The 17,329-nt window shown below is 35.9% G+C and overlaps 1 protein-coding gene across 1 annotated transcript; it reads left to right on the top strand.

The window, feature by feature from the left end:
- Window positions 1-339: 339 nt before the first annotated feature.
- On the top strand, window positions 340-11,982 carry LOC129239406 (probable cytochrome P450 318a1). The gene is made up of 8 exons (XM_054874873.1): window positions 340-757; window positions 5,975-6,166; window positions 6,655-6,849; window positions 6,911-6,980; window positions 7,060-7,192; window positions 8,415-8,651; window positions 11,123-11,585; window positions 11,640-11,982. The coding sequence occupies exons 1-8, from the start codon at window positions 610-612 to the stop codon at window positions 11,816-11,818; spliced, it is 1,617 nt and encodes a 538-aa protein (XP_054730848.1). The 5' UTR covers window positions 340-609; the 3' UTR covers window positions 11,819-11,982.
- Window positions 11,983-17,329: the final 5,347 nt, after the last annotated feature.

Raw genomic sequence — 17,329 nt, 5'->3', positions numbered from 1 at the left:
TGTGAGAAGTGCTATATTTTTTGGTTGTTAATAAATAAATGAAATACCTGCATTATTAACTATATGCTTATAATACTCAAAGCAATTATTATCAAAAACATACAAATATTGAGAATTTCAAAACCACACCTTATTAGTTCTATGTGTCATCAAATGGCTTCAGAAAGGCACTTCAAAAATTATATGTGCATTCTAAAATTATATTATTTATATTTATATATATAATATATACATACATATACATATATATATCCGATACTTTAATGTCTGCTCAAGTAGCAAAGTATAAAAGCTGGTAGAAAACAAAATTACTTTTCAGTTAGTGCGGTATCTTCTTGGCAGTAGGCAACAACTTATAGTGCACCGAAATTATGGTGTTTTTCAATTAGATGTGATGAAAACAGTTTCTCCAATAATTTCGGCGAAAACAATAAACAATAAAAATATATACACGCACGTGTATTCGTTGTTCAGGTGTCTATAAACGGTCAAACGACAATTGAATGTGGCATCGTTGTTTGCTTACAAAGTGCAATTAATTAGTTAGGTGAATTCAAAACCAATTTCGAAAATTCGTTACTTATCAGTGTGTGTGCGGTGGTGCAAATAATGCTATTGGCTTCATTATTGCTGATATTCTTCATTATATGGTGGCAACGCAATGCCTGGTTGCTGGTATGGCGCCTCAATGGATGGCGTGGTATGCTGCAACAGCCATACTTATGGTTTATTTTCCTGTTCTATCTGGAACCAAAAAGTTGAGTGCTGATACAAAACCAAACAATAGTAAATTCATATAATAAATACTTCCTTTAATTTAACAATTTCGAAAATTCTCTGCTAAAAATATCAAACTAATAAAAAGTACGCAAGCTTAATTTTGACTTATCGGCTGCTAGTCCGAGTGTAAGGGGTTAAATTGCAACTTTACTGACATGAAGCAGTGAATACGATAAGGAACGAGCTTGTTTTGCTCGACATTACTAATCTTCGTCAAAAGCAAGACGTTGTTTTATTTTGGAGTGCTCTGCTAATCTCAGCTGGCTTGTTTCTCTTGCGGATACACTTCGTTTTGGTATTGACAAAAGTTTTTGTATAATATTTGCAAGAGCTAGTCGTCAAATTGAAATATTACATTTATTTCCCACTTTTATTTATTTTTAATGGACTACGCAAATTTTTGGTGAGAGAAATTAGTTTTCAGAACGATGGCACTTGTGATGGTTGTTAGTGGAGTAAAAATATTTTGGAAAATAATATACTTGGTGATACAAAATTGAGCATCAAATTTTATTTTTGCGTAGCTTTTTTATTAAATAAAAAATTATTTTCATAGAAATCTTTATTTTGACCTTCACCCGTTACCTTTATTACCGAAGGCCCCTCATATGGTTTGACAAGGAGTGGAAAAGATGGTAATCGATCGGTACAAGGTGCAGACAATACGGCGGATGTTGAAGGACCTCCTATTCGAGCTCTTGGAGTGCGGCTTTGATTACTTGTGCAACATGGGGCCTGGCGTTGTCGTGAAGGAGTATGGTTTGGCCATGTCGATCAGATCTTTTCAGTCGCATAGCCTCATTCACGCGGTGTAGCTGGGCAATGGCGAGCTCCTTGTTGACCGTCGCATTCTTTTTGAGCATTTTCCAGTACACCAAGCCCTCCCAGTCCCACCGAACACATATCACGATCTTCTTCTGATGAAGATCCGGCTTGACTCTCGGGTTTAGCGTATCTCCTGTAGCCACCCACTCACCCACTCATTTCTTTGCTTCATATTGATGTATAGGCATCATTTCTCACCTCCCCATGAGGCACCCAGGTTCTTAGGCTCCAATTTTTCGGTAAATCCCAATGAATGAAAGTGATTGAGAATCGTTTTATGATCGCACTTAATTTTTTCTGCCAATTCACGACTGGTTTGACGATCCTTCTCCTTCAAATGTGATTTGAGACGTTCTTCATCGAATTCAGAAAGCCTTCCGCTGCGGCACATGTCATCGACGTTAAAGTCGCCATTTTTGAACTTTGCAAACCATTTTCGTGCGGACTCGCCATACACGTCGCAAATGTCCCGAGATGCTTCGGCAGCTTTTTTACCTCGATGAAAATCAAAGAAGAGCAGGTGTTGAAAATGTTGATTTTTGCCCCCTGAGTATTCCATTTCTAAGCCTCAAAACCAATAAAAAATTAAATTACTCAAAAATACAAGTAACATAGTTTTATAGAGCAGAAAGAGTTCTATCGAACGAATAATTTCCCTTTGCCAAACAGCAAACAAATCATTGTAAACTAAAAAAGATAATATAAAACCGCTATGAACTTATTTCCTACCCAATAGCTCCGAATGCAAGGTGTGTGATGAAAATATCGATGACGGCTTGTCACGGCTATTTACCGACGAAAAAAGAGGCACAAAAGCGATATGAAACGAATTAAGTGTATTGCACACATACATACACACATTCCCATTATCATTACTTTTTTTGAGGTTTTTATTAGTCGCTATTTGTGAGAAAATACTCATAATGGAATATTTTGTGAATATATTTGTATAACCTTTTAACCCTCTAATTCGTTTTTAACAGCACATTTTTCGTATTTGTGATGATTTCCATGTTTCTTTGGGAGATTTGATAAATTCAAACCATGAAACGGACTTGTCTTCGATTTCATAGTAAAAAATATATTGAAATCAATCTTAATTTCTTTTTGCTTTCAGTAACAGTCTATGTTGGATGACAAACTCCATATATTTGCATAAGTTACTTAACTACGAAAATAAAAAGATTGAAAACAAAGTTTCCATAAAGTATAAAATTAGTACATAATTTGAATGCTGTCATATGTTATGTTGTAAGTTCAAATGTAGAATGAAAATGTGGTTGGATCCTTCGCGAACAGTAAAAACCTACCAACAAATTTGTTAAATTTTTAAAAATTTACACTATGAAGGAGAACATTTTGTGAGGCCTCGTCAAAAAGACGAAGTTTAGTAACAAACGTTACGATCCAATGACTGTTAGTCACTGTCAGATGATCCGTATAATTTTCTCGCATGAAAAAGTTCAAATAAAAGTTATGTCATGACATAAAAATGTAGGAGTCTCGTCGTGTAGGCAGAAATCATATCGCATGCAACAGATTGGTAGTAAAGTTCGCCATAAGTCTGTCAGTATTTTTGCATAGGGCTTTTAAATATAACCACAACTAATTTGTATTTAAACTCAAGTGCGCCTTTAAATAGTTCATATATTCTGGTAATGTGAAGACTCGAGTCAACATATTCCTTGTTGAATGTTCCTACTTGGTCGAAACCAAAAAAAATTAAAGTCAAATTAGTCGGTTCAACACCGTTTAGTTCATATTGCTACCAATTACGAACAAAGATACTTTCCTACACTCAGTCAAGATCAAATTAACTCAAGTAGTGAGTCCTCTTGATCATTTATACTACTGAAACTAACCACTCTATTGAAAACGCATATACTACAAAATTTGTTTAGTTATTTAATCTCTGAAATAAGAAACATACATAGTTATTCAAAATTTAGTATTGATTTAAATTCTTCAGAGTTTTTTGACTTGACGAGCTTTCCATCAGCTGTTTAAGTAAATTCTGATGACTATAACTTTGAAAATTAACATGCAAAGACAAATACCGAAAAATGGTTATACGAGTATATACTTCTATATGTATGACATTTATTTCCAAAATCAATGTTGAAAAAAGTAATAGTCATTGTGGCTTTCACGGTTGAGGCAACGGAGGTGCATACGAGGGGTGCCTTTTATATGTCGAGATTAGAGAACAAAAACAAATTTTAACCATCGAAAATCACTTTATTGTTTTTCAAAATATTCTCCATGAAGATCTATACACTTTTGCATGCGTTTCAACCAATTGTCGAAGCACTTTTGCCACTCTGAATGAGGTACCTCCAAAACATGCATTCTGATTGCCGCAACCGCTTCTTCAGGTGTCGAAAAACGTTGACCTCTCAGTTTGTTTTTTACGTACGGGAATAAAAAGAAGTCATTCGGTGCCAAGTCAGGACTATACGGCGGATGACCCATTAATTCGATGTTTTGGGTGCTCAAAAATGCAGTTGTTTGAGCCGATGTGTGAGAGCTCGCATTGTCCTGGTGAAAAGTGGTCCGTCTTTGGCGATTGGTCTTCCTAATTTCTTGGAAGACAACTGGCAAACAAATGGTTGTGTACCACTCAGAATTTACTGTTCTGCGTTGTTCTAGTGGTACGGTTGTGACATGTCCAGTTTTTCCGAAAAAACAGGCGACCATTTGCTTGGAAGTGCTTCGTGCGCGAACAACCATACAGTCGACTGCTGTTTACTTTCGGGCTCATACGCGTAAATCCATGATTCATTACCTGTCACGATGTCATAGACGTGTTTCGAAGCCCCGCGATCGTATTTTTTGAGCATTTCCTTCGACCAATCGACACGAGCCTTTTTTTGAGCGATTGACAAATTGTGTGGGATCCAACGCGAACAAATTTTTTTGACAGTCAAATGTTTATGCAATATTGAATGTATGCTGGTCCCACTAATGCCTAAGATTGTCTCAATCTCACGATAGGTCACATGACGATCTTGCAATATCAGTTCGCGCACAGCATCAATGGTTTTCGGAACAACAATTGATTTTGGACGACCTTCACGAAATTCGTCTTGGAGTGAACTACGACCACGATTGAATTCACCATACCATCGATAAACACTGGTCCTTGATGGAGCTTCATCGCCAAAAAATGAATTAACTTCATCCATGCAATGTTGCTGAGTTAATCCACGTCGAAAGTTGTAAAAAATAATCGCACGAAAATGTTCACGATTTAATTCCATTTTTGGACCGAGATGAATCTTTTAAGTTACTGTAAACAACACAAATAGCGCTGGTATTTCAAAACTTTCTGAGTCCGTAAAAGACAAAAAATGTCAAACTTTGCGATACAGCTGTCAGTTGCCAGATTGCAACACCAGGGTTGCCAAATCCCGACATATAAAAGGCACCTCTCGTACTGTTAATGGTGAGCGCTATAAGATAATTATTCACCACTTTTCGGTTGCCTACTTTGATACGGTGGCCGCCGTAGCCGAATGGGTTGGTGAGTGACTACCATTCGGAATTCAGAGAGAACGTAGGTTCGAATCTCGGCGAAACACCAAAATTGAGAAAAAGTTTTTCTAATAGCGGTCGCCCCTCGGCAGGCATTGGCAAAACTCCGAGTGCATTTCTGCTATGAAAAGGTTCATAAAAAATATCTGCCGTTCGGAGTCGGCTTGAAACTGTAGGCCTCTTCATTCGTGGAACAACACCAAAACGAACGCTACAAATATGAGAAGAAGCTCGGCCAAACAGCCAAAAAGGGTGTACGCGCCAATTATATACATATATAAATACTTTAATATCTGTTAGAGCTGTAGAGATAGTCATGAGTCTGAAATTATTTATTAACATTAAATAAGATAGATTTTAATTATTTCATTCCGGTGTGAGGATCTTATTACCTTCACTCTATTTGGGGCGTAGAACCTTGCAATGTATTTTGAAATACGTGAGTTTTTGTTATACACAGTTATTAAAGGAAATCGATTGCTATGTGGCGAGCACAGCCTATCACCCAAATTTTATAAGAACTTATTAACGTTTTCTGGTTACACCTTACAAATGGTTCAGATGATATTATTTTCAAATGTCATTTTAATGTTTCTAGATTGTCCGTATGACATCATTAATTCAAGACTCCCCCCAAAAAAGTCTGACGGCAGCTCCGCGGTAGCTAACTGGCGTTACCAAGATGATTGATAACTCGATTATCTATAAGTAGTTACTGAGGGCGAACGTGAAAGACCTCTCAGTTTCAAAGCAAGCTATGATCCATAAACATTTTTGTATTTGGATTAACCTGTGAGCAGCAGTGCATTTATTTTATTTATTGTTTTTTTTCAAGAACTATTGCAGGCCGTTTCCCGCATACGACCCCACTTTCAACGTCCGCTGGCCATTGTATTCGGCAACAAAACTGTGATTTACGTCGACGACCCTGCGACTATGGAACAATTTTTCAATGCACCCGAATGTATAGATAAATCTTTCTTTCAAAATGGATTTTGCTTACGTCGAGGCTTATTACATGCTAAAGGTTTGCCGTTCAATAAATGAATGAATATACTGCATTAAATAACTATACCACAAGGACTTATTGACAAGCTTTGACAATTTATTTATGTATTTCTTTTATAATTTTAGTAGTTTTGGTATAATAAAGTGCAAGTTTCAAGTAGCTCAAAAATCACATTGATTTTGGAAATTAATTTTTTTTGCTGGCGGCATTGTGCATTTTCTCTTTATAAATATAATAATTAATGAATAATAATGAAATTCTGTTATAATAAAATTCAATTGACTATAAAGCTGCATATTGGACATTTTTCGAAATTGAAAATAGTGAGAATAGTGTTGAATTTTATTTTATATTTGCGCAAAGTTTGAAACTTGGATTTATATGATTTTGGTAATAAAATGAATTATATTTTCATAATTTATCAATAAGTTTCTGTTATGGTTTTTAAGGCAGTGTATGTGTACATATATAAAAAAGATTAATATTTATAATACCTTTAAATAAAGGAGCTGCGTGGAAATCTCGGCGTAGACAGTTGGACCCAGCTTTCGGTTCTAAAGTCTTACTAAGCTTCATTGACACCTTTAATACGGTCGGGAATCAATTGGTGCACAAATTCGATACGGAGTTATTGGGTGACAATGTGCAATTTAATATTCTAGACGAAATGTTTTGCAGAGCAGTGCTTGAGGTCTCATGTCGTAAGTGTCATTCTATGCAAATAGCAGACAAATATTGAATGCTCTTGTGATTGTCCTCTAGAAACAACAATGGACACGGAAACCAACTTTACAGCTGCAGACACACAGGGTATTGCAAGGACCTACAGCGAGTAAGTAGTTAATTTGTTTAGGAAATTAATAGAATTAGTTGATATTCTGTGCAAAATTCAATATTTTTAATACGACAAGGCTCATGGATATATCAGCATTGAAGGGCACAAAACCTTGGTTGCAAGTGGATTTTATATTTTATCTGCTGGATACAAAGAACTACAAACGCAGCCAAGAACTTATGAAACATTTAGAGGAGTTTGTGAAAATTGTAAGTGTTTTTTGCCAATTTTTTACCTACATACTAAGGACATAAGTAAAACCAGTGGTTCACTGAGTGCATCACTGTAAAATTAAAATTACCGCATGACTTTATTACGCCGACTAGCAACTCAAAAATTGTACTCAATGCGCGAGGTCTGTAAAGTAATGAAAGTCCAAATAAAACGGCATTTCTGCAAAGTACATAGGATAATGAAAAGAAACTAAAAAATATAGGGCTTTCGTAAAACTCTGTCATCAGCCATCGTCGTTTGGCGTATCTAACGGTAGATCTAGAAAACAGGTTGTTTCGACAGAGGAGAAATGTTACAGAGGAAAATGTGTAATGGATAAGGGACTTTAAGGGGAAATGTTAAGAAGTGGTTAGTATCATGCGGACATATTTGGGGAACGACTGGGCCTGTTCTGAAAAAGTACGAGTTTAACCTGTTACGGGTCCAGAAGGGAATTATGTTCATGGCAGGCGGGGGTTTGGGGTTTCTTCGATCAAGGGCTCCCGCCCAATTTTATATTTGTATAACTAAATATCCGGAGTTTTCAATATTAAAAAATTGTTAGAAATTACATGAAAATATTTGTTTCTATTATATTTCCCAGCAGTCCATAAGTACGAGGATATATATGTATATGTATATATTATATATATGTAACTTAAGCCCTGACCGATAGGGGCTTCCAAAAAATTAAAGATGCGGTGAACCAACTGTTCACCGATAACATAAAAAACACGATTTCAATTAGTCACATATAATTTTATTCCGCACTAGTTGCGGTTCCGATTCTAACTGAACTTTACAAAATATAATTCTTACCAACTAACTTCTTAACCTAAGCTAATTCGCCAACGTTGCAGTTCCCACCACTTGCTGGTATTTCGCAATCGTTGGGTTGCGCGTGTTGGCCAATATGCTGGCCTTGCAATTCCCAAGCATTGGATATTGCAATTGATCGCTTGCGCGTGTGTCGCGTCAGCGAAAGTTCTTGTGTGAACTTTAATTGGAGCAATGAACTCACGTGTAGTGCAATGTGATCACAGGGTGCGACGTTGGGAAGTATAGTGGTGTATGGCAACATAACTTGTATATAATATTTTTTTGTTTTGTTTTATATGAAAGATAATATTTAGCTACTAATACTCATAAAAATAACTTAAAATAGTGATCAATAATAAATTAAATCAACTTTATTTGCACATATACACATGCATCTAGATCGTACAAAGAAAGCACGCTGAGTGGAAGGCAGGAAGTCAGAGCAATATTTCGAATATTGGCACCAATGATGCAGATTCAAGAAACACTGATGGCGCAGAAGATCCAAAGGATGTCAAGATTGCAGGAAGTACAAATCGAAGGCGTATTTTTATTGAGCAAATATTCCATATGGTCGATACCGGCGAACTGCGAATGGAGGATGTTATGGATGAGGCGCTATCCATGCTGATGGTGGTGAGTAAGATCTTTCATAAAAGTGTTTGCGTTAAACTATACATTCAGAGAGGGCTTCGAAGAGATCACAAGTTTTTAAATAGAACGAAAACCTTTTTTTTAGTCCAAATTCGATTTATTTTAATCAATATAATACCCAAACGGCTCAATACAGGGATTTTCAGGTCGAGGGTTTCTAGCTGCTAGTAGCTTAGCTTTAGTAATACAGACAATACAGATATTTTCATTACGTAAATGCATGTGAAATGTATTTTTTACTAAACTGACGCCCGGGATGTTCTTTGTGAGGTCAGTACATATCTCTTACGTACACAACACGGATTCCAGGTCAAAATCCCGAAAACACATGCCCGAATGGACATTCACCCGAAACCCAATCACCCGAAAATAATTTACCCGAATAAATTTGCCCGAATACGAATACCCGAATCTTATTAATTTTCCCGAAAAATGCCCGAAAAAATAAAAATAAATTTTATATAAAAATGTTAATAAATAATTAAAATTCAAAATTTTGTAAACAAGTTTTAATTATATGGCATGGTGTGAAAGAAATTGAATTGTGTGAATTTAGGATATTTGAATGTTGTATGCTAAATTAGTTAAGTATTCCAAAATTTTGTTTTCTTCTTTATATCTTTGGTATTCTTCCGTTATTGTGCGTAGTAGAGAGATTATCGCGTAAAATCTGTTGAAAATTAAACCACATGTAGCAAATATAAAGGGAGTATAAAAAACCAAAAGAGGGAAAAAATATAACAAAAATAGAAATAAACAAAACTTTGTACTTGTGCTGGAGGGCATTCCGGATGATCTTCCGCGACTCGTTTTAAATTAACCTTCACTAATTCCGCTTTCGCTGTATCCTGATTGGGCGGATGTTCATGAGGAGATTTTTTAGGGCCTTTTAAAACTATTAACTCAGAAACTGTCTGCAATGTAATTGCCCGCGCTTTGCATTCTTTTCTTCGAACCAATTGACAGTCCCAATAGAATTGATTATTTTTCGACGGTTTGGATCTGACATAAATGTATCCTCCGATTATTAATTTTTTTCCGACAAGTTGTCCCACTTCCTCAATTTCTTCCATTTTTATGAATAATTAAGAACGAATGACTGACTGATGAATTTGACACAAGAATTTTGACAACATTTGTTATGAATAAATAAAGGAATAGCACTCTTTTGTTCTTTTCTTGCATGTACTTCAAGTGTATACTAATTCTTAATTATTTTAAATTTTTTTTTCTTTTCGGGTAAAAGGATTCGGGCAAATGGGTTCGGGCGAAGACGTTCGGGCAAAAAAATTCGGGAAACTGTCAATTCGGGGAAATATACATTCGGGCGTGTGGATTCGGGCGGGTGTTTTCGGGCGTTTGGGCGTACACAACACGCTTTCCATGCATTGGAAAATTCATTTTCGGGAAAGGCAAAGGCGCGGTGTCCAATTAGGCTTATACAGGAAGATTTATGGCAAAATATGATCTTTTGTCAAAAAACCGTTCAAAAATTATGTATTTTTGACACTAAGACAATTTTTCATGAAGAGTTTTGCTGACTTTGAACAAATTTACAAACACTTTAATTGAAATTCGGGTAATAATGATATTAGTTTAGAATTCCTGTTGCCTTTATGCCATAAATATGCTTCTTAAACCTTGTACACAAAAGGTTTTCCAATAACAGGTGTTACAGGTCAATTGATTGCGCTGTCGAGGGATAATTAACGATTTTTTATGGCCGAATTCAGATGGTATTAATCTGGACAACGTTTATTTTCAACAAGACGGCGCTACGTGCCACACAAGCAACGAAACCATTGATCTTTTACGGGAAAAGTTTCCGAACCGTGTTATCTCTCGAAGAGGTGATAACAATTGGCCACCGAGATCTTGTGATTTAACACCTTGTGAGAAAGAAAAGAAGAAAAACTTTGGGGCCACGTGAAAGAGAAGGTCTACGCGAACAGCCCAGGGTCGATTCAAGACCTCAAAGATGGAATTCGTGAGGCTATCGAGGACATAGGGCAGCCAGTTTACAATTCGGTTATGGAAAATGCCATGGAAAGGTATTGTCCTGTAAGCGTGGTCGTGGTGCTCATTTCTCTGATGTTATTTTCCACTATTAACGGCATACTTTCCGCTTTATAATGAAATAAACATCCGATGATTTGTATTGAAAAATAGCATTTTTCCTTGAATATCAAAATAACACCTCTTATTGAAAAACCCTTTATAACATACCTCTCATGAATTCTGATAGAAGTTGTCCACTGCGAGTGATTGCACCAGCATATTTAGTTCCATTAACTTAGGAATACACCCTGTATGCGTATCACGAAATATACTTTTTTATAAATTTTTACCTTTCGAAAAATTGTTCTCTGTTTTGTATATTGTATGCACATCTTTATGAGTATCACTTTTATAGTAATACATAACTCATTTTTTCTTCTTTTTTTCTTCGTAAGTCATTTGAAACGATTTCTACCAGTGTTTTAGTCACTGTGCTCCTTTTGGCGATGCATGAGGATTGTCAGCGTAAATTACGTGAGGAAATCACAACAACTTTTCCCAAACAATCACAAATATTTAATATCGATCCAACGCAGTTGTTACAAATGACTTACCTCGATTCCATTGTATACGAATCGTTACGCCTACTCACTACTGTTCCATTTAATATGCGCGCGGTGAGCCGAGATTTTTATTTGCAACTAAATTCTGGTGCCGGCGGTATAACGCGACGAGTAAAAGTGCCAAAAGACACTGCACTCGTATTTGATGTTTTCAATATGCAACGTGATACGAAGTTTTGGGGCGCCCATGCCAAAGAATTCCATCCCGAACACTTTGCAGCCGGAAGTACAGGTTCGGCGGAACGTCATCCATACGCGTTTGTGCCATTTGCCAAAGGATTGCGTTACTGTATAGGTAAGTTGTAAGTGTGTGAATTTTGTCAATGTTTGAATTTCATTCTTCTTTTAGGGAATCGTTATTCGATGTACTTGGCTAAAATATTTTTGGTGAAATTAATTTATCACTTTGAATTTGGCACCTCAATAAAATTGGATGATTTGATTTTCGTAAATGGCATTTCGTTGAAGTTTGGCAATAGCGAAAGCATAAATTTCCAAATAAGGAAACTCAATGAATCTAACGCTTAGTTGTTCATCGTTTCGTTGTTAGTCATGGTTGCCTTTTGATTCTAACGAACTTTCGCAGCAATATACTTAGGTAAAAATGTGCTTTGGACCTCTACATAAGCATTTGGATTTTATACGCACTTGGATTCCCTAAATATTTTATATTTACTACTCTAGTTTCTAATAATGCTTATAAAATGTTCTTTTTGAAATAAAAACAATATTTTTTAAAAATGTTTGTAAAAAATTTGTTTGTATTCTAGTACTTTTTGTACTTAATATACTACCACCTGGAGTTTATAGCGCACCAGAACCTTAGATGCTCACATGGAGACTTTTGAGTAAAATTTTCTGAAGTTTATTGAAGTTTTCGATAGCCTCAGAGGCGAGTAGATGACCAGAACGAGGCAAATGTTCAACCACAGTACGGCCCTTTTTAATCACTGTGTACCATTCGTTCAGTTATGCTTTCTATATTGTCAACTAACTGTTTATAAGCATTTACTCATAAGAGGATCGTTTGGAAATTCCGTGCAAAGTCAGAGGTTAGCTTACTTAGTAGCATCTCTTGGAAGAGCCCATATCAAATTGCAGTCAAATTGGTTTATTTATTTGTGTTTGGCATTCGTTTGAATAAAGGAAGTCGAGCGATTTTCCTTTTCAATCACGAATTGATCACTGGTGAATTTACCAGCTCACGCAACAGCAGATGTGGCCGCAAAATTAATGGAAATAGGACTCCCTCGGACTACTATTTCTTCGTTCCCCAATTTTAAGAAATAGCTGGCGGGAAAAGTACTTTGTTCAAACGAGGAGGTGATTGTAGAAATGAATGACTATTTCTCAGACTTGCATAAATCCTACTCATTCATTCATTCATTTATTGCCCTAAATCATTTTAACATAGAAGTTTACAAAGTTATGATAAAATTAGATTATTTAGCATTATCCTAACATACATTTGCATTTATCTAGGAGTTTAAAACTTATTTTTCTTTTGATTATACAATAGGTTAACATTATTATTTGGAATGTCTTTGGCATAATTTTAAAACTTATTTATATTCTCCGAAAAAGGGCTTAAAAAGGAGATAACGTATATTAAACTTCTATAATTTATTTGGTTATAAAGAGATCAATGTTATAAACTAAATTTTCATCGTTGAAGCTGTAAGTATTGTATCGCCTATGATAATATATTGCTTTACTATTTTTATGTAACATATTATTATTTTTTAGTATTTTTAAATATATATTTTTCTGTTAGATATTTCCCTTGCCTTTGACAGATATTTGTTTATCAGTTCATTTTCTATGAATGTCAGTTTATCAACAAATCTTACTGACGATTTCATTAAGAAAAAGTCTATGCGTGATATTTTACATTTTTCATATAAACTTTTATTAGAAACTCTTTTCCGAAAAGTACCACTTCTGTAAGGTTGGCGGTTAAGACCGCTACAAATTCTTAAAACATATCGTTCAAATCGTCTGAGTCTCTCCATTTGGCTCGACGAAATGTTGAACCATATCGGATGAGCATAAGATATGATTGGTCTAATTATTTGTTTGTAAATATTTATTTTAATGCAGTTCGATAGTCCACCCTGCCTTCTTACCAAATTACAATAGCTAAAGAACATTTTTTATGCTTTTGTCAAAATGAAATCTATATGTCTTACAAAGGTGAATTTGCTATCCAAAATTATGCCCAAGTATTTGATTTGTTCTTTGTATTTTATGTTGAATCCATTTATTTTAATTTGAGGCTCATATTTACGAGAATTTGGATATAAGTTTTTATGTATTCCTTTAACAATAGTTGTTTCGCGTTTATTGAAGTTTAGTTTTAGCTTCCATTTGTGAAAGTATGTATTTAATTCATTTAGGTATGAGTTAACGGCTTCATTAGCTTTGGTTATGCGTTCGTGAGATCCCAATATAATTATATCATCTGCGTATATGAGCACTTTAATATCGCAATTAATAATTTCGGAACTTAATGGTGGGTTAGGGAAATCAGCTAAGAAGATGTTATAGAGAATTGGCCCCAACAAAGAACCTTGTGGCACACCTGAGCTAACGTCTCTTGTCAAAGAATTAAATATACCTTCATTAACATAAAATGATCGCTCTTTTAAATAACTATACAACATTATGCAAAATTTTTTTTCAAAGTTGAACTTCCTTAACATTTTAAATAAGATTCCTTCCACCCAAGCAGTATCGAATGCTTTTTCCAAATCTAGACTGACTAATATCGTCGCCTATCGTCGATTTAAATTACTACAAATAAAATCAGAGAGTAAAGTTAGTTAAATCCTATTATTCGGAAGGGATCAACACACTAGAATAAGTAGAACAAGTTTTTTCTAATAGCGGTCGCCTCTCGCAGGCAGTGCCATAAAAAAGCTTCTCATAACAAACCATCTGCAGTTCGGAGCCGGGTTAAAACTCAAGGTCCAACCATTTGTGGAACAAATTCAAGACGCACACCAAAAATAGGAGAAGGAGCTCGGCCAGCAGCCATTTATAAATATACATATATACGTTGCCTTGTATGTTTGCTGGGCTCCATTGGCAAGAGGTGGAATTTTTCGCTTATTGTAATCTCTACAATGCTCTACAAAGTCAATTTGGTTGCATGCAGTCTTGCTGAGCTGATGAGGTAACTAGATAGGAGACCTGTGATGTGGTGCAATGAGAGGAAAGATGGACTTCACATGATCTCAGCGAGTGCTGTCAAGTACTTCTTCTCAAATATGAACAAGACTCATTTAATAAAACACAAACGGTTAATTATTGTTCAATTTTTATTTTATCTCCTTCAAAGTAATCACCATTAGAGGCGATACACATATGCCAACGTTTTTTCCAATCATCATAGCATTTCTGGAAGGCCGATTTCGGTATGGATTTCAGTTCCTTCTTCGAATTCTCTTTTATGACTTCAATTGTCTCAAAATGTTTTCCACGGAGCGGCAACTTGAGCTTGGGAAACAGGAAAAAGTCACATGGAGCCATATCAGGCGAATACGGTGCTTGCGGAACGATATTAACATTATTTTTGTTCAAATAATCGCGAACAAGAAGTGATGTGTGAGCTGGTGCATTATCGTGATGCAAGAACCATGACTTGTTGTCCCACAATTCCTTCCTTTTAAGACGAATGTTCTCGCGCAAACACTTTAAAACGTCTAAATAATATTCAGCGTTAACCGATCGGCCTTGCGGAAGGAACTCCGAGTGCACCACACCTTCGTAATCGAAAAAACAGTCAGCATAACCTTAATTTTTGAGCGACTTTGGCGTGGTTTTTTGGGTTTCGGCTTCTCCGTGGAGCGCCATTCCGATGATTGTTGGGCTGTTTCGACGTCATACTCATAAGCCCAAGTCTCATCACCAGTTATGATGTGCCGGATGTCCGTATCAGTCATGGCGAGCATTTCCTTAGCGACAGTTTTGCGTTGTTCTTGTTGAAGAAAATTCAACGTTAAATCGTTAAATTCGGAAAACACACTCGAGTTTGACTTGTTTACAGTAGCACAGAAAACAAACTATGTGACATATCACGCTGAAATTTGCCATGTAAGTTTATAACAGTCCTACCATCCAACAAAAAAATTATTTTTGCCATATGTCATCCGCGGACCGTTTAATTGATAAAGTCTCGTTCATATTTTAGCAGATACATCAGCTAATAAGGTCGCAAGATTCTTCTGCTGACCAGTTCGTCGAAGGCGCTCAAGGAAACTAAAACTAACAAAGTTCTAGTATATTTTGCTGCCTGGAAGATAAAGTGGAGAAATCTTGGCTTATTCTTCTCAGCCACCTTATCCAAGTGGGTTGGTGTGTGACTACCATTCGGAAAACGTAAGTTCGAATCTCCGTGAAACTCCAAAATGAAAAAGGAGGAGCCGATACCCAAAAAAGGGTGTATTCTTCTCAGCCGTCCTGCTGGATGCCATCATCAGTCCGAAGCGTTTAACACAAACGTAAACAGCAATTGTACAGCCTTTCACTCTCTTACCACATCTCTTTTCCGGCCTCTCCTTTTTCCTGAAAATGGTATTACAATGGACAAATTTTACTTCTCGCTCAAATTAGCCTTTTTATGGCTAATCTATAGTTTAATACAAAATATCTAAGTAAAACCAAAAAAAAAAAATTGTTTACTGAAGTAAGTTTTACTGCGTGTTATTCGTATGAAGTTTTTTTAATCTTCATTATATATATTACGTTTCCTTTGCTTTCCCACTTTTCTATCTATTTTGATGTTAACTAGTAGTAGTCATGATTCAATAATCATCAATAATTTTAGATCATCAGATAGATATTATAGATAGATAATTTATTGATAGCAAAATGATACAGGGTTTCCGGTTGCAGAAGTAAGAATTCAAAGAATATAAAAAATAAATACTAAGGATAAAAGTCTATTTCAGTAACTATTATTAAGAAGACAAGTGCGGATTTTATTTTTTATTTTAAATTATTTCTTCTAAATGTTGACCTTTACTTTAGATACCCTCCGTACTCCGTGCACTTGTTTCATATACTTTACTTTTGAGGTATCCCAACAAAAAAAGTCCATAGAGGCAAGATCGGGCGACCTGGATGGCCAGGATATGCCACCGAAACGGCTTATAAGTCTGTTAAGGAAGAATCACGCAGTATCGCCATGGTCTCTTTGGCCGTGTGCAGTGTTGGACCACCTTGCTGAAACCATGTAGCTCTACTACGCAAGGATATTTTCTGAATAATGGCTGAAAATAATGGATGAGCATGCGCCGACAAAAAACACAGTCCACATAAATTATTTGCCCTCGACGATTTAAAAAAAAATATGGTACAATTATTCCACTGCTTGAAAATGCACACTAATATTTACATTTTAATAGTAGGTTCTGTCCTTTAGGTGACCAATAACAATAATTTAGTTTATTTACACTTTCATTTAAAAGAAAATTGATAGTGTTTTCCGTACCGTACCGAAAGATGCAACGCTCGAAATTGTACAAGAAAATTTGACGACTCGGCGCTTTGACGGCGAGCGCTTATCAATTGGCCGTTGCGGTAATGCGACTTGACAGCTTGTACCTTCATAATAAAGCCTGAAACAATTTAATGCCATTTTCTTATTTTATTTTAACTAGCATCGCCCGTTATTGAAAATTCTACTAATAACAATTGTCACTGTAAGTACTAGGATTTATTCTAATTCAATTGAACTACACAATATAACTTTTTCCCTTGTTCACTGCACTCGATTGGTTTCGTTAATCTATTTGCTTTCTGACAGGTGATTAGCCTGCCGCTACCAGCCCTAAGTAGTGGGAATGCCCACCTCTCGTTGCTTAGGAACAAAGCCTTCTTACTGCTTGAAGCGGCATCTGTGTGTAAAATTTTTCTGGCAGAAGGATCACACAGATGGTTGAGAACTTCGCAAAATTTGGTGTGTCTGCGCTATTACCGCGATTGCCCGCTTGCTCTTGCTGGCGCCACTGATGCAATGTGTAACTGTGTCTTCTT

The sequence above is a fragment of the Anastrepha obliqua genome, chromosome 2, assembly GCF_027943255.1.
Source record: "Anastrepha obliqua isolate idAnaObli1 chromosome 2, idAnaObli1_1.0, whole genome shotgun sequence".
Classification (NCBI taxonomy): Eukaryota; Metazoa; Arthropoda; class Insecta; order Diptera; family Tephritidae; genus Anastrepha; species Anastrepha obliqua.
This window is presented reverse-complemented; position numbering and strand designations above follow the sequence as displayed.

Excerpts from the sequence above, each read along its gene's own strand:
- LOC129239406 (XM_054874873.1), top strand. The coding sequence starts at position 610 with ATGCTATTGGCTTCATTATTGCTGATATTCTTCATTATATGGTGGCAA. Across the intron at positions 758-5,974 it reads GTTCTATCTGGAACCAAAAA|AACTATTGCAGGCCGTTTCC; the intron begins GTTGAGTGCTGA and ends TTTTTTTTCAAG. Across the intron at positions 8,652-11,122 it reads CGCTATCCATGCTGATGGTG|TCATTTGAAACGATTTCTAC; the intron begins GTGAGTAAGATC and ends TTTCTTCGTAAG.